The sequence below is a fragment of the Panthera uncia genome, chromosome X, assembly GCF_023721935.1.
Source record: "Panthera uncia isolate 11264 chromosome X, Puncia_PCG_1.0, whole genome shotgun sequence".
Lineage (NCBI taxonomy): Eukaryota > Metazoa > Chordata > Mammalia > Carnivora > Felidae > Panthera > Panthera uncia.
In genome coordinates this window covers 26,884,559-26,908,018 of record NC_064817.1, presented here as the reverse complement: position 1 = coordinate 26,908,018, position 23,460 = coordinate 26,884,559, and the positions used below count along the sequence as shown (strand labels likewise).

Sequence of the window (23,460 nt, the reverse complement as noted above, 5' to 3'; positions counted from 1 at the left end):
ACACAGAATAGGAACCATGGGAGAAAAACATGTATTCTCTCACGTGGGAGAAGATCCCATGACCATCTCAATACAAATATGTTCTAAGAGGGAAAGAAATATGTTCCAAGATAGGAAATATTTATGAGAGGAAAGTTAATGAAAGAAGCTAAGACATGAAACACTGTTCTGATGAACATTTATTGCTAAGATAACCCAATCTTAACCCTGCTTTGAAACAGGAAGAACATATACTAGGACCTAACTATTGTCTATATGTGTGTATATTTTTAAAGCTAGCTTTGTAGTAGTGGCCTTTAAAATATAATAGGTTTAGCAGTGAACCCCAGGAATCTACCCCATAAACCAAGAGCACACTTTACATACTGTATGTTAGCCAATTTGACAGCAAACTGTATTAAGAAAATAAATAAATAAAATATAATAGGTTCAATTCAAGTGTCACCGGAGGGCTAAAACCTGGAACTCAAGTGAGTGCACACACATGCACATACACTTACACACAAGAGTTTAAGTTTCTGTTTATGTGCCTTATGTCGTATAGTTATAGAAAACAGATGTGTCTATCTCTTAAGCTTATTTAAGCTATATTAATATCTCTTATACCGAGGCAATCCATTATAGACCCTGCAGTCATATTGATTAGGATTAAAACATAGCTCCTGTCACTTGTGAGTTGAATAGCTTTGCATAAGTTACCTAATGATTTTGTGCCTCAGTTGCCCCAACTATGAAATGAGGATGATGTTAATGATAATGATGATATCTACTTTATGGGAATGATAAAAACATTGGAAACATAATTACATAAAAAACACATATAATAATACGTGGTACCCGTAAGTATATGAATGGCCTTAAGTGTTATTATAAGATATGACTCCAAACCAAATAAAATTAATTTGTGTGACAATAATATTCTTTTGATATATGGAAGTGACAAGCTAAAGTGGAAAAGGACAGTATCACACTTTATAGTCTACAGAGTCATATATGTATGATACTCAGTGTTAATTTTTTAAAATCTAGTTGAGAGGGGTGCCTGGTTGGCTCAATCAGTTGAGTGTCTGACTTCGGCTCAGGTCTAATCTCACCGTTCATGAGTTCAAAGCCTGAATTGGGCTCTGTGCTGACAGCTTAGAGGCTAGAGCCTGGTTCGGATTCCGTGTCTCCCTCTCTCTGACCCTCTCCCACTCACATTCTGTCTCTCTCTCTCTCTCTCAAAAAAAAAAAATAAACATTAAAAAAATTTAAAAAGAAATCTAGTTGAGAAAGCATCTAATTTCCCATCAACAAGCTGTAAACAAGCACCAGATTCCAAGGATAACTTTATATACTAGATAATCCATTAATTAAATTAAAATAACAATAACAACAACAACAACAACAATAATGAAATCCGTGCTCATGTTCTTTTTTTTTTTTTTTTTTAACAGATCAAGTGATTCCAGCTAATAGATTACTAATTGGTTCATAAAAATCACTGAATGCTGATTCAATACCATTACATTGCTCAAAATATCATGGCCTTGTTTTAAAGTACATCAGTGCATTGGGGTGACTGAGGGGCTCAGTCAGTTGAGCGTCCAACTCTTGATCTTGGCTCAGGTCACGATCCCAGTGGTGTGGGATTGAGTCCAGCTTCAGGCTCCACTCTCAGCATGGAGCCTGCTTGAGATTCTCTTTCTCTCCCTCTGCCCCTCTCCCCTGCTCTCGCTTTATCTCTCTCTTTCTAAAATAAAAACAAATAAATAAATCCATCAGTACATCTACTGAAATATAACTATCCAAGATGCCCTAATCTTTGAGACACTAGGTTTATTTTTTTTATTTTTAATTTCTCCTATAATTCCTCTTTATTAAAAGTTTCTGGCTCGGGGCGCCTGGGTGGCTCAGTCAGTTAAGCAGCCGACTTCGGCTCAGGTCATGATCTTGCGGTCCGTGAGTTCGATCCCCGCGTTGGGCTCTGTGCTGACAGCTCAGAGCCTGGAGCCTGTTTCAGATTCTGTGTCTCCCTCTCTCTGACCCTCCCCCGTTCATGCTCTGTCTCTCTCTGTCTCAAAAATAAATAAATGTTAAAAAAAAAATTAAAAAAAAAAAGTTTCTGGCTCTGGGGAGCATAAAGGAAAACAGGGGACTCTGTCACTTAAGGAGTTAGTCTCATGTAAAGTATCTGTTTTTCTGAACCAATGCCAATTAATTTCAGTTCCCTTGAATAGGTAATGCAACATTAATAATGTAAATGAATTATTTATATATATATAAAACATTTTAGAATGCATTTTAGGGGAAACTTTTTCATAAGAAAGCCACAAAAGATATGATAATATGAGTTTTAAGAGAATAATTATTCTTGAAAAATATATTCATATATCTTATAACAAAATGCAAGACCATAAATCCATTCTCCTGTTAAAAATAAGGTTGAATGTGGCGCTGTGTCTAAGGAATATAAAATTGGTAACTACAGTATACAATAATTTTATGTTTAATAGTTTTGTTATGAACAAAGGATTTCTAGTGGTACAACTGGTAGTCCTCTGTTATTCAATGGAGCTACATATTGCAGAGATAATTTATACTGGATACTATTTATTTATTCATTCATTCATTCATTTTGGCTTTTTTTAATTTTTTAATGTTTATTTATTTTTGAGAGAAAGAGACAGAGCATGAGTGGGGGAGGGGCAGAGACAGGGAGACACAGAACTGAAAGCAGGCTCCAGGCTCTGAGCTGTCAGCACAGAGCCCGACGCGGGGCTCGAACTCACGAGCTGTGAGATCATGACCTGAGCCGAAGTCGGACGCTCAACTGACTGAGCCACCCAGGCGCCCCATCATTCATTTATTTTAAAGTTTACTTATTTTGAGAGACAGGGAGAGAGACTGAGCAGGGAACAGTCAGAGAGAGATGGAGAGAGAGAATCCCAAGCAGGCTCTGCTCAGCAGGGAGCCCGATACAGGGCTCCATCCCATGCTGGAGAGATCCTGACCTGAGCTGATAGCAAGTCGGACACTCAACTGACTGAGCCACCCAGGTGCCCCATGGATAATAGTTGAGAATCAATTATCAATTAAAGATCTAGATCACATCTAGTGAGAATGAAAAAACTACTAAATCAGACATTTTTATATGACATTCTGTAGTTTCAGTACACTGAGAATATTTAGTAATTAGAATATATATGATGTGATTATCAAAAGTTTTGGCAATAAATACTGATGCCCAGAGGGGCTATTTCCATAGATCTTAGTCGAAGAATTGAATGATATGGTGATGATGTCAGAAATAGAAGAAAATAAGCATTTCCTCCCCATGTACCAACTGTAAGCATTGTGGTAGCTGATTCTAATGTATTTTGTCATTTAATTCCAGTTCTAAACCTCTTGGAAAGATTCACATCCTTAATTTTCGGTTAAATAAATATGCTCAATGAGGCTAAAGAGTTGCCTAAGGCAACTTAACTAGTAATTGGCACACTCTGGCTTTTCAACTTGACCTGCTTCTCTCACCTCTTTTATTAGATTCCAAGCAAGTTTGACACCAGTGGCTATCCTAGAGGTTAGAGCAAATGCAGAGAGTAGCAAAGAGATGGGGAATTGTGGTGCTTGGTTTCCCTGGCTTGGGAATATCTAGGTGGAAGAGACGGAGAGACTGCATATAAGTCCTCAAACTGAGAGTAAGCATTGGGAAAGACAACACCTTAGTGGTGGCCCGGTCTGAAATGCTCAGAATTAAAATGGTTAAGGAAATGATTTTTCAGCCTTAATCCTGCAGCTCTTTCATGAAAATTAGGGCAAAACGAACTACAAAGGGGGCATAGAACAAAATAGGTTTATGATGAGAATGGCAGTAATGTTTGAGCAAGAGTCTTGCTATCTATCAGTAGACTTCAATATCACATCTGTTTGCTATTAGCCAATCAATGCATATCACTTCCTCTGTGCTGCCCCTGCAAACTTCTACCCCACCCCTCTCTCCCAATATTCCTCTTCTTTTGCATCAATTATTGTCAGGCTAAAGGCATTTTGTGATTATTCGTTAGATTTTCTTGGTGTTCACCTTGATCTAACTTCTGATTTCAGTGGTGTAACTATAGGCAGGATGTATGGATACATGCATGCTTACATGGGTTATAGAGGAAGAAGGAAAAGTATGACAATTGAGGTCTACTATTTATTGATTAGGGTATGTCCTCCATGTTCCATGATAAAGCTTTTCTGATCAAGCTCATTTTTTTAGCAATGAGCTCACTAGATCAGTTACTTTAAAACTACTGATACTAATATCTTGTAAATAATTTGGGAGTTAAAGACTTACTTATGGATTTAAAATTATTTTGTATATTTCCAGATCCTGACAGTTGGCTGTAACTTCAGTTCTTGGATTTCCAAAACCACACCCTTTCTGTACTCATAATACCTATTAGAGGATGATAGACATCATGAATTAGATGAGGGTGAATTAGGTGTCTCTTGAGTTCTTGCGGTATGGTTTAAGGTGTTTGTTTTGAGAGCACCTGGGTGGCTTAGTAGGTTAAGTGTCCGACTCTTGGTTTCAGCTCAGGTCATGATCTCATGGTTTGTGAGTTTGAGGCCCCCATTGGGCTCTGTGCTAACAATGTAGCTTGCTTGGGATTCTCTTTCTCCCTCTCTGTCTAGTCCTCCCCTGCTCGCTCGCTCTGTCTGTCTCACAATAAATAAATAAACTTAAAAAAATTAAAATTAAAGTATTTGTTCTGAATGTGCCAAAATGTGAGTACTTTTTAGTATTAACTAGCTATTACTGTTTATTGAGTTTATACTGTGTGCCAGGCAATGTGCTAAACAATTATATTCAGGTTTCCTATCCAACTAAAGAGATAGGTACCCTATCATCCCAATTTTGAAAATTGATAAGCTGAGGCATGGTATAGTTGGAGTATTTCTCAAGGTCACATAGCTTGTTAGCAATGCATCCAAGAATCAAACCTAGGAAATCTAACTTCAGATCCTACACCTTTAAACATACATGTATTTTTATGAGTCTGTCATTCGAACCATACCCTAATCCCACTTATAGTCTGAATGAGGCCGGGTACATTAATTGTCAGCTCTATTTAAAACAATTTTTCATATTTATTGAGCCTCCTTTTTTGCAACTGGAAAGTTTAGGTTTTTAAAATCTTTCTAATGTCTTCATTGAAATGGTCTTTAGGGCTACCCTCTTTGGTAGCTTTGGAGTTGGCTGAAACATTTTTTTTTTCTAACAAAAAAGTAAAAACAGTGGGTTCTGATATAAAAACTAATATAATTGTGCATTCATACTTAGTAAGTGGATATAAAAGTAGAAGGTCTTTTAGAAAGACCTGTTGAGGTAGCTTTTCAAAAGTATTCAGCAAATGTACTATAAAATTACATACTATAAATAGATCCTCCTGAAGAACTAGACCATACTGGGACCAATTAGGCTTATCTAAGTGAATATTGAACTGAAAATGGCAAACCATTTCCAGATCATTTCATTCAGGGAAGCAGGAGATATAGAGCCTAGGCCAGTGCAGAGCTGATAGAAAGAAAGAAAGAAGAATGGCCATAAGAGAAAAGGTAAAGAGAAGATTAAATTGCCTACATTCTTATCATTTCTTAGGAAATCATAAAATTTCCGATTCAGCCAGGATGTTTTTATTTGAAAACAAAATCAATTCATATCCACATGTATTGCATTAGCTAATTGTTCATAAGTGTCTAGGGATTTTTTTTTTTTTTGCTTTTGTGGTAGACTTTTTATTTTTTTTAATTTTTTTAATGTTTGTTTATTTTTGAGAGAGACAGAGTATGAACAAGGGAAGGCCAGAAAGAGAGGGAAACACAGATTCTGAAGCAGTCAGTCTCTAGGCTCTGAGCTGTCTGTGCAGAGCCCGAGGAGGAGCTCAAACTCACAAACTGCGAGATCATGACCTGAGTTGAAGTCGGATGTTTAACCGACTGAGCCACCCAGGCGCCCCTGAGATGGACTTTTTAAAATATTACTTTCCTAGATATTGGACTTAGCCCATGTTTGTAGAAACTCTTCTAGTTTCTTAAGATTTTTTGCAAATTTTATGTTTGATGAAAGTTTTGTTTTCATCAGTCCTTCTTGCCGTGAACATATTTTTGGCTAAACTAAAAAAGTAAAAAATACTTAAACCTAATATTTTATTAAACATCTTTTAATTATATTAATTTAAAGTAATCTGTAAGGGGCAGTAGATGGGCTGGGAATCCATGCATAGTCCATGATCTGTGTTGTTTCTAGATGTGTGTGTTTATGTGTGTGCATGTAGGACCTGGTATTGGCAATTATCTGTTGGCTCATTACTGAAGTAGAAGGAGTAATAAAGTAAACTATGCACATATGCAGCCACTGCCCTTTTGTATTCCATGTTGTGGAGCATTTACGATGTCCAAGAGAAATAATATATAGATAGCTTCCTAGGGAGAATATAAGAGACTGACCTTGTTTTTTGCATTCTGTTTCTCTACATTTCTATAAATTGTTCATCTTCACCTGTAGATATCATATCTAATAATTCCCTAGCCTTACATATTTCCATTCTTTTATTTTCCATGCATTATTTCATATGTGTACTAATCTAGAGTTAAATTGCTAACGTCTGAAGTAAACACTTGAAATGACTCTTCTCCGGTGATTGTTCTAAGCCAGTTTTTGAAAACCAACTTGACATGGGTCAGGGAAAGAAGAATTTACTACCACTGATGACATTTGAAGAGAATGGAAGAAAAGTCATATTTAAATCACAAAACTGTGAATATGTACTAAGGGAATAACAAATTTGGTCAGGACCTTTAACTACAGAATAATTTATAAGAAATAGAATTATTTACAGAGGTATAACAAAATCTGTTTGTCGAATCTAAGCATTTTTAATGTTACATTTCACTGTTGGCCTTTTCTCTTGTCATAAGGAAAAATAAAGATTGTTAGTTGACATTAGAGAACAAACATTGCTGACATTTGTATCTATCTAATAATGGTATAGAAATTTAATTAGGAGCATGACAATTGTTTTTTAATGTGGTAAGTGTAACAAAAGGAGTACTTTAATAAAAATAATGCCAAGAAATGCATAATAAAATACCTAGCATGTACTTATATGTATATAAATAATTTATATACTTTTAATAAAGAAAAACATACTTTAACAATCATATATTACAGCATTTTAATTTTAAGCTATTATCTTCTGACAGGCAAAAATGTTAGCATATATCTCTGGGGATACATCAATATTTGGAATAATTTGGCTCCTATTTCAGGATTAATTAGCGAATCTATTATAAATGTCTATTGTATAAATCCAGCTATGAGAAATTCAAATACATAAGTAAATAATTAAAATTAATTTTAAAATAGCTTAAAATTTTTAATGTATTTAAAAAAATAGTAGTTTGAGAATCTGTGTTTTTTTCAAAGAGGGAAGCAGAAGGGCATAGTTTCTGCCAGCGTTCAACACCCTTATTCATGGATACGTAGGTGGGCAAAAAAATTTTAACTTTTTAATCTCACCTTTTTGTATGTGACATTTTGCTACTTCTAAGAATCAACTTTAAAAAAATGAACTCTAGGGGCGCCTGGGTGGCGCAGTCGGTTAAGTGTCCGACTTCAGCCAGGTCACGATCTCGCGGTCCGTGAGTTCGAGCCCCGCGTCGGGCTCTGGGCTGATGGCTCGGAGCCTGGAGCCTGTTTCCGATTCTGTGTCTCCCTCTCTCTCTGCCCCTCCCCCGTTCATGCTCTGTCTCTCTCTGTCCCAAAAATAAAATAAAAAACGTTGAAAAAAAAAAATTAAAAAAAAAAAATGAACTCTAGACGTTGGATATTTTATAGTCTTTTGTCTTTTGCTGATACTGGGGGCATTAGCAAATACTGTGGTATGCATTCTATTTATTTTCAGAGGCAACATCTGAGGAAATAGGAAGGATGATTACAATGTTGCCATAGCTTCTGTCTTGAGGCTGTTGAGTATGCTCAAAAAAGTCAGTGGAACCCTTTTTGTTTTAATTCCTGATTATGGGTAAAAGAAGAGATGTGATTTGAAAAAGTCTTAGAAGGGAAAAAGACACACTGGAATTAACTTAAATCAAATAGTCTACGCTGATCCACTCCAGTGCTATGCACTCTTCCAGAATTTCAGCCACTATGGAGTACCTTTCCCATGTTCCTTTATTTCCCTTTACTCACTACAAATCCAAGTAGTTCTTCTGTTTGATTTTGAAGCTATCAACTCACAACTCGCTTTTGTGATTTTTTTGTGTTAGCACTTTTGCAAAAGCATAAGAAGTAAACCCTTGATGCATATGTCAAGAATATAATTTCTGATTAAAAAGCAACTAGATAAGCAAAACAAAATCAGAAATCAAAGGAATGGAGAAAATAAATAATGCATTTGATCACATATGCTTTAGAAAGACTAGACCTGAGTTTAAAATTAGCACTTCACAGATCAAACAATGATATTCTCAAGTTCCTTTACTAAAATATATTAAAACAGTGAAAAAAAAACAATTTAGATGTAAAAATGTGAGCAGTATAGCATTATTTCTCAGTTTTTAATACACGTAATTATATATACTCTCATACTTGAATGATAGGGGAAAAGAATTGGCCAAGTTAAAGACATCAACTTATCATATATCAGCTACCAAAATATTATTTTAATTATTCTTAAAATTCCTGGAGGACACATTTGAAATGTTCCCAGTCCTGCCTTATATAACTCAGAAAACACAGACTCAACATGACTTTCAAGGACAACTCTGAATGTTAATGTTTCCATTTTTGGCCTCATGGCAGAAAGAGTTTTATTAACCAGTGTAAGCTCTGGAATGTCAGAGGCATGATAGGCAGTATAGACTCCACACACAAAATAAATGCAGAGTCATTTTATTCTAAATTGCTTTACTTGAAAATATAGCATAAAACTCTAGAGAGAGAAACTAAAAGTAAGTGATTTTATAGTGCTCTGAAAATAAAAGAGACTCAAAAAATGAAAGTCCTAGGGTAAAAATGTGCATGCATTTGAGTTTGTGGTGTGACCAATCCCAATAAATTCCCTTACATCCACCACAGGGCATGCATAACTAAGAGCTACTATGGTAGGTACCAAGCATCATTGTTTCCCAGGCAGGGAGTGCCGATTGTCCAGAAAATAACAGATCTTGTCCCAAACCTGCTCCTCCATTCTTATAGTATACAATAAAGTATTTCAGGGAGCAAACTAGATGGTCAGACATTTCGCATATGCATTTAGGGATTTTTTTAATAACCGTTAGTGTAACGTGACAAGGTCCTGGAGGCATTGGAGCATCCTTCCCTGTTGACTTCTTCTATATTTCCTCTCTATTTATTTTATTACTCGGTTTACCCTGTTTATCTTTACCAAAAAAAAAAAAAAAACCTTGTACACTATGATGTTTGAAAGATTAAAATACTGTTCTGTGGTTATATGTGATGTCAGTGTAATTATGATTACAGTTTAAAAAAATGAATCCCCCCTTTTAGATTGTAATCTTTATCCACATTCATCTGTGTGTATTGCCCTTATCCCTCCACCTGGCACCATTCATTCAAAAAGTTTATTGATCTTCAGTTGCTTGGAGTCTGTAGTGAGAAGGACAAGGGACATGTCTGTTCTAGTGGCTCTTCTATTCCAGTAAGTAGAGACAGACAATAAATGACTAAGCTAATATACAAGAAAATACTGAGTTGTGAAATTGTTGTATTAAAAAAATTACAGAGATTGAGAGTAAATGAGAAGGAAATGTACATAGCAGCTTCATGAAAAGCCTCTCTGGGCAAGTGACACTTAAAATGAGTCTTGAACATTAAGAAGGAGACGTTATTTAGAGAGATGGAGGGATAACGCTTTAGGTGAAGCCAAGGACTTGACACATGATGGAAGAGAAGACTATTGTGGCTGAAACATAGTATCAGAGGGCAAGAATGGTATGCAACTAGATTAGAGAGCTAGGCAGGTACTATACTGTTTAAGGAGATAAATAATTTGTATTTTCCCTCTTAATGAAGTGTGACGCCATTGGTTTTTATACAGAGGATTGACATCTGATTTGTAGTTGAGCAGACGAGAAGGAACCAGTAAAGGAGTTAAAAAGCAGGACTCAGTGAGGTGCAAGGATAATCACGGAAGAGTGATACATGGCACTCACGAGAAGAGAATGAAAGAAGAATGGATTTGAGGACCTGGAGGTTGATGGCAACCTTTACAGGAGATGTTTCGATGGGATAGTTGGCAAAGAGAATAGTAGGGTAAGGAAATGGAAAGAGTAAGTGTAGACAACGAAATATTTTTCAGTGAAGAGGAAAAAAAATGATAAAGCAGTAGTAGAAAGGGTTTGTTGGGTCAAGAGAGTTTGTTTTGTGTGTGTTGATAAGGGAGAACTTCAGTAGAGAGGGAGACAACGACGATGCCAGAGGCAGCCGGTAATTTTAGGAGAAAAGTCCTTCAAAAAATGGTTGAAGGTGGGATAAGGTGTAGAACATCCTACCATACCTTTCTCAACAGATGTTCCCTCTGTATTTCCAACAGTTGACAGTAAATGTATGCCAATTTTGCTGAGCACCATAGCAGAAAATATGTTTGGAATGGTTCTTGTTTAAGAAAACATTACCTTACCTAAAAGATGACACACAAATCCCACACAGTTGGGGAGAAATGTTTTTGGCATTCAGTTCAGGGAACTATTATTTTAATTACCTTTATTATTTTTATTTTTGTTTTTATTTTTATCTTTCAGGTGCTTCAAGAAGACCTAGAACAGGAACAAGTCAGGGTCAATTCTCTCACTCACATGGTGGTGGTGGTCGATGAATCTGGTGGAGACCAAGCAACTGCTGCTTTGGAAGAACAGCTTAAGGTCAGGTTATTTTTCTTTAATACACTAATGTTATCATTCAAAATAATTAACTGCAACTCAGAAAATATTTAGAAAATTTATAATGTAATTTGTATATTACACATATTTACAATGGAGTGTATTAATTTAAACTAATTCAAATTATGTCCCTTTTGTGCACATTTCCCTTTCATTAACTATGCACTGTTCACAATATTATATAATAAAAAAACCTGCATTCATGTATTTCCCCAAAGGCTGTTTTTAAAAAAAATTGTAATTGAATAATATGTGTTAGAGAAGTGGTCAGAAGATATTACTTATGCCCTCTTCAGAAGTCAAGTGGGGTTGCCTGGGTGGCTCAGTGGGTTAAGCATCCAACTTCAGCTCAGGTCATGATCTCACTGTTTGTGGGTTTGAGCCCTGGACTTTTGTGTCCACAGTGCAAAGCCTGCTTCGGATTCTGTCTCCCTCCCTCTCTGCCCCTCCTCAACTCATGTACACACACACACACACACACACACACACACACACACACACACAGTCTGTCTCTCTTTCTCAAAAATAAACATTAATAAAAAATAACCTACAGCTGGGAAGAGGACAAAACTAAAAAACACACACACAAGGATTCAATCAAATAATGAGAAATTGAACACCTTCAGTATATTTTTTTTTCCTAGAAAACTTCAGTTATAGTCTTGATGAGGGCATAGAAGGGTGTTTAAGTTTTGGAAGTTTTATTGGAGAAGCAAGCCCTCATTCAACTTGAGTCATAGTAATTGTGTGCTTGGGAATATAACCAGTACATAGTAACAAAGGGTAAGGTGGGTGTTTTTGTATTTTTATCTTTTCTTCCTAATTGGGAACAATGATGTTTTATTGTTAAAAAAAAAAAAAAAAAAAAAAAGAAAGAAAAGAGAACATTTTCAATGAAGCAATATGTACATATACCAAAACATCAGCATTAAGGAAAAATAGAACAATTTATTGTTCTGATTGTGATACATACATTCATATATATATATATATATATATATATATATATATATACACACGCATACACACACACACAGAACTGCAAATAATACTTGAGGCATTCATTGTACCCGTGAAATCATGAAATCCCTGCCTTTTCTATGTGATTGTTAGGGGCCAATAGTCTGACATGTCTAAGGATCCAATCAGTGTGGGCTTAAATAGCTTTATCAGCCCAAGGTTGTTCTAAACATCATTTCTCTTACCTAACCTGTAACACAGTTTCTTACAGCCTTATCTCTGTTTTCTTCTCTTTTTGTGTGAATTGTATTTTTTTATCCCAGGAAAATGTCATTTCCTCAGGTTACTGCTTTAGAATGCCAGTCTTTAACAATGTTATCTTCTTCTCTATCATTAAATGACAAAAAGGAAATTCTTGAACTGCTACAACCGAGCATTTGACCTATATTAGTCACCCATGTTAAATGCTTATGATTCAGTGAAATTGCGGTGATTACAGATGTAGAAAGGCTTGTGACACCTGATATTATAATATATCATCATATATATGATCACATATGTTGTATACACACACCACTTGTGACCAGCTAAAGGATTGTATTGATAGGCCACTTCTGTGACCATTGGAAAGAATTCCATAGTTCTGATAAAATAGCGTTGTAACTAATTATATATAGATGGGTAAAAATGTAATACTCAGCGTTCCTCAGAAATTTTCAGAGACAATAAAAGAAGGCTAGGGGGCAGAGTTGGGAGGGTGACAGGTTAAAAAAAATTAAGGCACCCATTTTTCTAAGTCATAGACTATTTCTAGTTAAAACAACTGAAAGACATCCATTTTGGTATTACTAGACCTCATACAACTAGCTTTAGAATATAATCTTTCCACCTTGATGTCCGTGAGGCTAGACCACCTTGAAGAACAATCCATAGCACTCACAGATGTTGACTGAATTGGATCTTAACTAGGATCATTTGAGTTGTGTCCCTCAGGTTTTCTCTATTTATTATCCTATGTGCTTTCTTTTTTGCCTTATTTTCTGTCTTTATTTCTTCGGCCCAGAGATACCTCCTGAGATAGCTGTGCATATATTTGCTACTCCTAAATTATATAGACCCCCTCTGCATTTGTCCGTGATCACCTCCCAGTAATTAGTGTTGACTACTGCCTCCAAACCTCCTCTTTTCCCCTCAACGCCCTTTTCCCTTTTGATATCCTAATTTCTCTCTCTATATTTCCCGTTACTGTGCCCTGACTTGTAGCTAATCTAGACTAGTATCTAAAAGGGCAGAGTTGGAAGGAATTCTGTGGTGAGAATGCCCCAGCTTTAATGTTTCTTTCTTCTCATTCTGTCACTTTCCTCAGTGCTAGAGGAAACCATGCTTGAATTCTATGCCTTATTTAACCTTTGGTTTGAATTACTCTGGAATGCTGGGCTCCCATTAGACTTGAAATTTTCATGATTCTCGCTTAGGTTCTTTGCACGTGATATGATCTGCTCTTAAACTAGTTGAATTTTTAAAAGGAAGGGGGAGAGGAAGAGAAGTGGGCAGAGAAGGAGGAAGAGAGAAGAAATAATAAAGGATAAAAAGATAAATACAAGAGGCACTTTAACAGCAGCACAAGTATTCTCTGCACATAATAAGAATTCCATGTGTGCTTCAGAAAACGTGGACTATTATTATGTTTTGTGCTGCGCCCAGAGGAATTCTGTTAGAATGGGAAGAATTTTAAGAGAGAAAAACAGGTATATGGACTCCATATAAGGGGGAACAAACCTGGCAGGGATCTGAGAAGAATCCTTGAGGGCTTTCACTGGAGCTAGGTCTGGTCCATAGTTTATTTGCCTAGACTTGTTAGTGTTGCATGTTTATTCCACAGCTTTTTTTCTCCACCATTACAATGCCTTAATCTCTTTCATTCCAGTGTGCTCAAGCACCATCCAGAGCCTCCAAATAGATACCCAGTGGTCTTCAGTTAAGAGATGTAGATGGGGCAAACTAGAAAGAGAAGTCTTTGATTTAGTGTAATAAGAGAGGGACGTGTTCTTATCATTTTGAGTTAGTGCTCTGAAAATACTCCTCGTAGAATATTTTTTACGTGTGTTGACTTAATTCTATGAACTGTATTGTAAGTTAGAGTTTGTCTAACTTTAAAAGACTTTTAGAAGTCTTTCTGTTAAAAGATTTGAAGAAAAACAAAGTTAGGTCAGAACACATGCTTAGGGATTCTAAAAGATAGCATGGCTTATGAAGGACAATATTCTGAAAAGTACAGTCTGTCGTAAATTAATTTGATACTCTCTCAGAGGTTCAACTTGTCCCTCAGCAATGTCACCACAGGTCATAAACTCGTCCTTCACTTTTGAGGGTTCTGGGATATCAATGCACAGAGAGTCTGATTTGTAAGCAGTGATGCCATTTAACTGATTTTAAATACCTTGGCTAAATAACTGAGATTAGTAATTTATGTACAATATTCAGTCCTGGAGGACTTTATTACATCTCCTTCTAAAGTATCTGCCTTCCATTTTTCTTTTCTTTTCTTTTTTTTTTTTTTTTTTAAGCGAGTACTTGCTATGTTCTTGCTATGTCTCAGGGATTGTGCTGGGTAACAGAGGTAAAAGAGTGAACAAAAAGAGAATTTGTCATTACCTTCCTAGGTCAGGAGTGAGTAATCTGTGAGCCTGCTGCCTTATGTGGAACCTAGAAACAACGGTAGCCATTTCTGAGGCTCTTTCTTTGAAATCAAGCGCTGATTCCTTTCATCGGTGGTCACCATGGTAGGCATGGTGACTGCTCTCTTGTGTCTTGCACTCTAGCAGAGGAAATAGACATGAATCAAATATTTACAAAAGTGAGTGAATATTTAAAAACAGACACACCTTATTTATATGAAGGAAAGAAATAAGGTTTTGTAATAACACACTAATCTGACTTCAACTGATATTTGAAGGCAAGGAATGATTCCCTAGCAAAGTATTTAAGCTAGGGTCTAAAGGATATGTTTCAAGTGTGTGTAAAGGGGATTGGTGGAGGCAGGTAGTTTCCAGGAAGGGGAAGCGGTAAATCAAGTGAGCCTGGCACCTTCAAGGAACTGAAAAAGAAAAAAAAAACAAATTTGGCTACAACACTGAGGTTCAGAAGAGTGATGCTAGAGGAGGCTTACCAGGTAAAAGGGGCTTGGAGCTTAGTTACTTACCTAAGCATTAGAACTATTGTCCGATGCTAAACTCCACCAAAATTCCATCAATAAACATGTATTGAGCAGCAGCTCTCTGCTTAGATGACAGTTGGGACTACAGTGGGTGGGATGGGCAGCGGCAAATGTCTTGGCACCTGCTGTCCTGGACCTGCACCAATTAGATGCAATGAAATGTAATATTATGGCCGTGATGAGTTAGTTCACTGGCACAAAAGCATACATTGCTAGATGACCTATTTTGCTCTAGAGGGTCAGGAAAGTGGAAGCTAAATTAGGCAACAGTCAAGGGTAGGGAAGTGTTCTGTGTGGAAGAACAGTATTCATTCAACAACCATGTCTTGAGTGCTGCTAGCTGCCAGCCAAGTCTAAGCTTTGAGGTTAAGTATGGGCAAAACGTAGATTGTTTCTCTATGAAGCTTACATTATAAGCACATGCTATAATAAATCAGCAAGTTTTATACTCTGAAAAAGGTGGTAACTATAAAGAAAAAATACACTGGGGAAGGGAGCAGTTTTACATGGGAGTGGTCAGGGGATGCTTCCTTGCAAAGGTGGCCTTTAAGTAGAAACTAAAACAAAGCAAGGGAGGTGTTTTTTTTTAACTGTATGATTTCACTCATATTGGAAATTTTTTTTTTTTAATTTTTTTTTTCAACGTTTTTTATTTATTTTTGGGACAGAGAGAGACAGAGCATGAACGGGGGAGGGGCAGAGAGAGAGGGAGACACAGAATCGGAAACAGGCTCCAGGCTCCGAGCCATCAGCCCAGAGCCTGACGCGGGGCTCGAACTCACGGACCGCGAGATCGTGACCTGGCTGAAGTCGGACGCTTAACCGACTGCGCCACCCAGGCGCCCCTCATATTGGAAATTTTTATATGAAATATAATTTATTGTCAAATTGCTTTCCATACAACACCCAGTACTCATCCCAACAGGTGCCCTCCTCAATAGCCATCACCCACTTTCCCCTCTCCCCCACCCCCATCAACCCTCAGTTTGTTCTCTGTATTTAAGACTCTCTTATGGTTTGCCTCCCTACCTCTCTGTAACTTTTTCCCCCCTTTCTCTCCCCCATGGTCTTCTGTTAAGTTTCTCAAGATCCACATAAGAGTGAAAACGTGGTATCTGTCTTTATATGCCTGACTTATTTCACTTGGCATAATACCCTCCAGTTCCATCCATGTTGCTGCAAATGGCCAGATTTCATTCTTTCTCATTGCCAAGTAGTATTCCATTGTATACATAAACCACATCTTCTTCATCCTTTCGTCAGTTGGTGGACATTAGGCTCTTTCCATAATTTGGCTATTGTTGAAAGTGCTGCTATAAACTTTGGGGTACATGTGCCCCTATGCATCAGCACTCCTGTATCCCTTGTGTAAATTCTGATATGTCATTTGCAAATATCTTTTCCCATTCCGTTGGTTGCCTTTTAGTTTTGTTGATTGTTTCCTTTGCAGTGCAGATGCTTTTTATCTTGACGAGGTCCCAATAGTTCATTTTGCCTTTAATTCCCTTGCCTTTGGAGATGTGTCGAGTAAGAAATTGCTGTGGCTGAGGTCAGAGAGGTTTTTTTTCCTGCTTTCTCCTCTAGCATTTTGATGGTTTCCTGTCTCACATTCAGGTCCTTCATCCATTGTGAGTTTAGTTTTGTGAATGGTTTAAGTGATCTAGTTTCATTCTTCTGCATGTTGCTGTCCAGTTCTCCCAGCACCATTTGTTAAAGAGACTTTTTTCCTTTGGATACTCTTTCCTGCTTTGTCAAAGATTAGTTGGCCATACATTTGTGGGTCCATTTCTGGGGTCTCTCTCATATTCCATTGGTCTCTGTGTCTGTTTTTGTGCCAATACCATACTGTATTGATGACTACTGCTTTGTAGTAGAGGCTAAAGTCTGGGATTGTGATACCTGCGAGGGAGGTGATTTGAAGATACACAGGTCCTTAGGAGCCTTTTGCATTTGAACGCTGGAGAAAGACTATAAATGGAGCACAAATAACACCTATTGTTCTAGGGAGGTTTCTAGTAAAAAAGGAACCAGAAACATAGGCCTCTAGTCTATATAAGTTGTTCTAATGAAAACATCTTCCAGAGAAAAGGCAGTGATTGAAGTCCCATTTGTAGATGTTCCTCTATACACATCGCCATTTGAGAATCCTACTAGATGTGTTAATATTGTCTAAGGCACAGACCCAGGTGAGTTTCTGGCATATAAAAGTAGTTTGGAATATTTTGTTCAATGGCCTTCATTTTAAAGTTACTGCCTACTATTTTGGAGAATTGAAGGTGTATCAAAAGAGTGTATACAGACAAGCATCCTTTTCTGAAGAAGAATAACCTAGAAAATACAATTTTGGAACAAATTATCAAATATATCCATGCTAATTTTCTTGCTCATCTGATGGAGTTACTAAACTTATTTATTGCATGAAATAATAGTTTTTGAAGATAAGGTCTCTGAGAGTTAAAATACATTCACTATAATGAAGACATGAAAAGCAATTTAATACCAGATGACATTGAACAATTTATACAAATATGTGGTATTATTAAGACAGATTTTTGGTGAACTTATTAAGTTGGTTGATCCAGTGGAGTGGAATTAATATCAATTATTTGGATTTACGTAAAAGATTTTGCAAAGCCTTCCATGATATGTCTCTGGATAGATAAGGTCAGCCTTCTTGTCCCTATATGGACTGGTGGAGAATGTCTGTGTTTTAATATATTCTTTCCTGGTACCTGATTTATGTGCCAGAGAATTGGACTGAAAATGATTGGATTCCTTTATTTATCCTGCAGTGTCAGAAAATTTGGGGGAAAGAAGCCATTTGAGGAGTTAGCTGGGACACTGTGTACATTTTACCCAAACTGGAGTGGTTAATGGATGATTTCTTCTCCCACATGACTTTAGAAGATTTATAGCAATGTCATGTAAAGTTAGAATGTCACATTCAAATGTCATATACTTGTCTTTCATGTTTTAAATCAGAAAGGGTATGTTTATTGTTTGAATTGTTGCTGCTTGTGAAAGGTAATATCATTAAATCAGTTAAGTTTTTGATGAGGAAGGTCTCGCTTCCCGTCCATACATGTAAGTGTATATATATGTGTGTAAGTATATATAACTATACAAATGTACATTTATGTACATTTACATTTTCTTTAATACACACATACACATGCCTGTGTGTACATATATGGAGAGAGAGATAGACACTTCTTGGGCACAAGATTAATATTAAAGCAAGATAATACAGATTCTTAGTAAATTAATGCAATCCTGGACATGGTATAGTGTCTGGATTATAAGGAGTAATAATTATTATCCTGCGTTGGTTTGAATGCACTTTGTATTTTAGAATTTTAGCTGGATTTTACCAGGATGGTGGCATCCTCTAAAGAATGTTTATAGAACCAGGGATTCTTTAATTTTAAGAACAGCCTAAGCAGAGATAAGGGATACATATTGTCTTGTAGAAAGAGGAAGGCTTTTCTCTGTATTGCTTCAGAAGGTTGTATCAAAAATAAACAGAGGTTGATAAGCCTGGTTGTCTTCTGCCCAGATCTCCTTCCTGAGCCCAATTTCTTCTATCCCACTTTGTTCTGGATAGATCCAACTTGAAATCCAAAATGCATCTCAGGCTCAATAAGGTAAAAATTAACTCTTTGTTCTCTATGTCTTTCTAAACTTGCTTCCTTGACTGACTTCCCCATTTTTGTTATTACATGGCCATTCACCATGTCACCTGTACCAAAAACCTGGAATCATCCAGACTCGTCCCTTTTCTTTCCCTGTGAGCCTCTGGCATGTCAGCAGTCACAGAATTTCTTCCTTGCCTCTCATAGTCATTATTTCATATTTGTTCCCCTCACTGTTTACCCAAGGTAAAGTCCTTTCCTGAATTCTTACCTCTCTTTAATCCAGTTTCTGCATTAAAGTCAGTATTGGCTCTCAAAAGCCTTTTGTTACAGTTTCTCCTCTATTTAAAATCCTTTGTTGCTTTCTATTCTCGATAGAGTCTGATCACTTAGGCCTGCAATGATTTTTATTGTCTGATCCTTTCCTGTCTCTCAGTATGTGTCTCCTATTAGCCCCCACATATCCCTTCACCTATATTCTATTTCCATAAGCCATTTCCGATACTCTCTGTGTCACTGTCCTTGTACATGCTATTCCTGTTGCTCACAGTACTCCTATTGGTCATCTGGTATGAAAACTGCTTCATGTTGGGGGGCCTGGGTGGCTCAGTCGGTTGAGTGTCCCACTTCGGCTCAGGTCACGATCTCGTGGTTTGTGAGTTCGAGTCCCACGTTGGGCTCTGTGCTGACAGCTCGGAGCCTGGAGCCTGTTTCAGATTCTGTGTCTCCCTCTCTCTCTGCTCCTCCCCCGCTCACACTGTCTCTCTCTCTCTCAAAAATAAATAAACTTAAAAAAAAAACTGCATCATGTAGAAAACTCAGTTTGAATTTTTCTCCATGAGGCGTTTTTTTTTTTTTTTTCTACTTGGTGATGAGTACTCCATTTTTTAAGCCATCGTGTATCATAATTATGTGTCTGTTGTTTGGAAGGAAAATAGTCTGCTGGAAAGTAGTTGTTCAGAAGGGCTATCATGACCTCTTCCCTATCTGGGCTTGGAAATGGGTTTGCAATTAAAAGTATTTACTGTGCATACCTTTGGGATAATTTGGGGAGGGAAAAAGTCTATGGAATGCTAAAGCCTGTAGAATTGAGAAATGGAGGTTATTTGTGAAGAAGAGTATGGATGAAAATAGTTTTGATATTTCTCTATAGTTTCTAATTCTTCACTTGGTGAATAAATAGCATGTTAAAAAAAAACTTTAAATGTAATGGAAATAGTTTCACTAAACCCAAGTATAAACAATTGCTGCCCAAGAAGCAATAATTATAATTATTATCACTTTTGTGTGCTCATCATTTTCTAAAAATTTTACATACTTTGTATGAAATGCTATCCCTATTTCACAAATGAAAAATCCAATGCTTAATGAAGTTAAATCCAAGTTCATATAGCTTTCAAATCACAGAGATGGGACTGGTACCCAGATCTGTGTGATTTCTCCTAATCTCTCAATTTCACAGAAGAAAATTACTATGTGACCTTGAGAAAATAATTACAGGGGATATATATGCAAGTATATTGGAATAGTAACATTCCTTATGAATATTATGAATATAAGTATATATGTATGAATATACTGGAATGATCATTTTCTTTATGAATATAATTCTGATATGGTCTAAAGGGAATTCTGGCCTTTTTGGTCTATGAAGGAAATCTAAACTTCACATTATGGCACAGAATCATTTATTTATTTTTTTTTATCAGAGCACCCAGAAAAGAACACAAACCATAATTTTAGGTTGAAGACTCACAAAGGTAACATACATGTAGTTCCACACCCAGATAAAAAGATAATCTGCTGCCAACAATGCAGACACTCCTGTTAAGTCCTATCCTAGTAGTCATAAACTTCTCACAGCTCTTCACAGTTGACCTCTATCCTGATTTATAATACCTCAGAATCGTTTTATTTTTAACTTAATGTAAATGCAAATGCATAATATATAGGTTGTAACCACCTTTTTTTTTTTACTCAATGTTATATTTATAAGATACCTCCATTATGCATATAGTAGTAGTTCATTAATTTTCATGGCTGGATAATATTCCTTCTTGTGAATATACAGTTTAATTTTAAGTTCTGTTTAGAAAATTTGGGCTCTTTCCAGTTGGGGGTCATTATGAATAATGCTGCTATGAACATAACTGCACATATATTTTGGGGAATATATGTATGCTTTTTTATTGGCTATATACCTAAGATTAGAATTCCTAGATCATTGGATATATGCATATTTAGCTTTACAGGCATTCACAAGTGTTTTCCAAAGTTGATGTATAAATTTTTACTGTCATCAGTAGTGAATCAAGGTAAAAATTGCTTCATATCCTCTTCATTACTTGCTATTGTCACATTTTTAATTTGAGCTTTTATGGTGGTTTTATAATGGCATCTCTTGTTTTCATTTAGCATGTAGTGATGACTAATGAGATTAAAAGCGCTATTAACAGCTGTTTTATTGGCTATTTGAAATACCTAGTTTTTGAAAAGCCTATTTGTTGGATTATCTGTATTTTCCTTCGTGATTTGTTGTAGTTATTTAAAGTATATACATTCTGGGTTTTGATTGTTTATTGATTATCTATATTAACCATTTCAGTTTTTTTTTTTTTTTTTTTTTTTTTTTTGCTTTCACTGGGCACCTTACCCTTTTACTTTTTAATGATATCTTTTTTAATAAACAGAAGTTTTAAGTTCAGTGTACTCTACTTGAGTATTTTCTGTTATGGTTAGTATATTTTTGTCCTGAGTTTAAAAATAAAATTTCTTACTCTCTGACCCAGAGTATACTCTCCTGGATTGTCATACAGGGACCTAATTGCTTTACCTTTCATATTACAATCCATCTAGTATTTCTGGTGTGAAAAAGAGATGAATGTCCATTTTTTCTCATTTAGATAAAGTTAAAATAGCAAATTTATTGCGAAGACCATCCTATCCTTAATGTTCTACATTGGCACTTTTAATCAAATGCTTATACATATACGGGTCACTATATGTATTCATATATCTATGTATTCATCTATCTATCTATCTATCTATATGAACTCCAATAAAGTTTCATTTGTACATTTGCCTACAGTTAGGCTGATACCACATTGTTTTAATTACTGTGGCTTTATGATAAATTTTGACATCTGGTGGTATTGTAAAAGAAAAATTGAACCAGTTGGTAAAACAGGCAAGGGAGAATTTATTCAAGGCTATTGCAGTTAGGAATCAAGACTATTGTAATAGGGAAGAGATTGCACTCAGGTCCACTAAACCAAAGGCAGACGAGTTTGTTAAGTGCTGCAATGAGCTGGCGTAAAACCATTGGAGAAACTTTATGGGGTTGGGTAGTCAATATATTTATGCCATCTGTGTTTGCTAATTGTGCCTTATCAGAGTTAGGTTCCTAGCCTCCCAGAGATTGGGAGACAGGGGTACTGTCTTTCTTGATAATTACATTTCAAAAAGATAACTTTCAGGTCCTTGAGAAGGACATTCTTGGGTTGTAGCATATTTACATCTCAAAGAGCAAAGAAAAATTTACAGTTCAAAATTCTCTAAATTAAGTGCTCTAAGAAAAACAAGGTCAGAGGCTTGTAGCCAAAGTTTAGTCAAGATGAAGGAAACACTAAATCTACCTTGGCCAATGTAAACACTTCATGTTTGTTTTCTCCTTTCAAAAAATTATTGTGGCTATTTTTATTCACATTTTCTTAAAGATTTTAGAATCAGCTTGTCTGCCCCCACCAAAACAAAACAAAACAAAAACTCTTCTATGATTTTAATTGGGTTTATTGACTATATAGATTAATTTATAGTGGATTAGTATCTTTATTATGTAAAGTATTTCATTTCATGAATGTGGAGTAGCCTTTCATTTATTTAGGCCTTTATTTTCTCTCAGTAATGTTACACAGTTTCCAGGATAGTGGATCTTAGACTTTTTATGAGATTTAATCATTTTCTTTGATATTTTTTGATATATTTGCTGTTTTTATAAATAGTATATTTTTAAAATTTCAATTTCCATTTGTCTTTTGCTGTCTTTCCTTGTTCATTAAATCAGTTATTATTATACTGTATACTCTAGTACAGTGAGATTACTGTTGATGTGTTTCTGAAGGTGAGGCTTTTAGTAAATCACCATAATAAAGCATGATATCTCCTGTAGGTTTGGTATAGATCCTTTTTATTCCTCTTGTTCTAAAAGGCTTTGTCATTTACTGGGTGCTGAATTTTATCAAACGCTTTTTTCAGGATCACTTGAGATGATCATTTGTTTTTCTTGTTTATTCCCTTAATATGTAAAATCACAGTGCTTCATTTTCTAGTGCTAAAATAGCTTTGCATTCCTGATGTAAACCAAACATAGATGATATGTATAATCTTTTGTCTTTGTTGTTAGATTTCTTTGCTAGTATTTGCTAACATTTGATTTGGAATTTTCCCATTGGGTGCCTGTAAGATACTGGCCTATTGTTTGCCTTGTAATAGGTTGCTAGGTTTAAGCGCCTGATTGTGCAGGCGTAGAAACTTGCCATTTCTACCTGAAATTTTCTTTTTTGGGGAAGTTTTAAATGAAAGATTAAATATATTTCATAGACATAAGATTGTCTATTTTTGATTTCCACTTTTGGGTTTCACTTCCATTCTCCAGATTTTCCTTTTTTTTGGTCAGTTTGAGTAGTTTGTTTCTTTCTAGGTGTTTGTGTTTTGCCTCTA

The 23,460-nt window shown here is 36.1% G+C and overlaps 1 protein-coding gene across 1 annotated transcript in view; it reads left to right on the top strand.

Annotated features, from left to right (window-relative positions):
- Positions 1-23,460, top strand: part of DMD (dystrophin) — a 1,998,908-nt gene that overhangs the window by 573,860 nt on the left and 1,401,588 nt on the right. Inside the window, exon 13 of the mRNA XM_049644567.1 lies at positions 10,795-10,914. Within this exon, the coding sequence (XP_049500524.1) occupies positions 10,795-10,914 (120 nt within the window). The remainder of the gene's footprint in view (positions 1-10,794; positions 10,915-23,460) is intronic.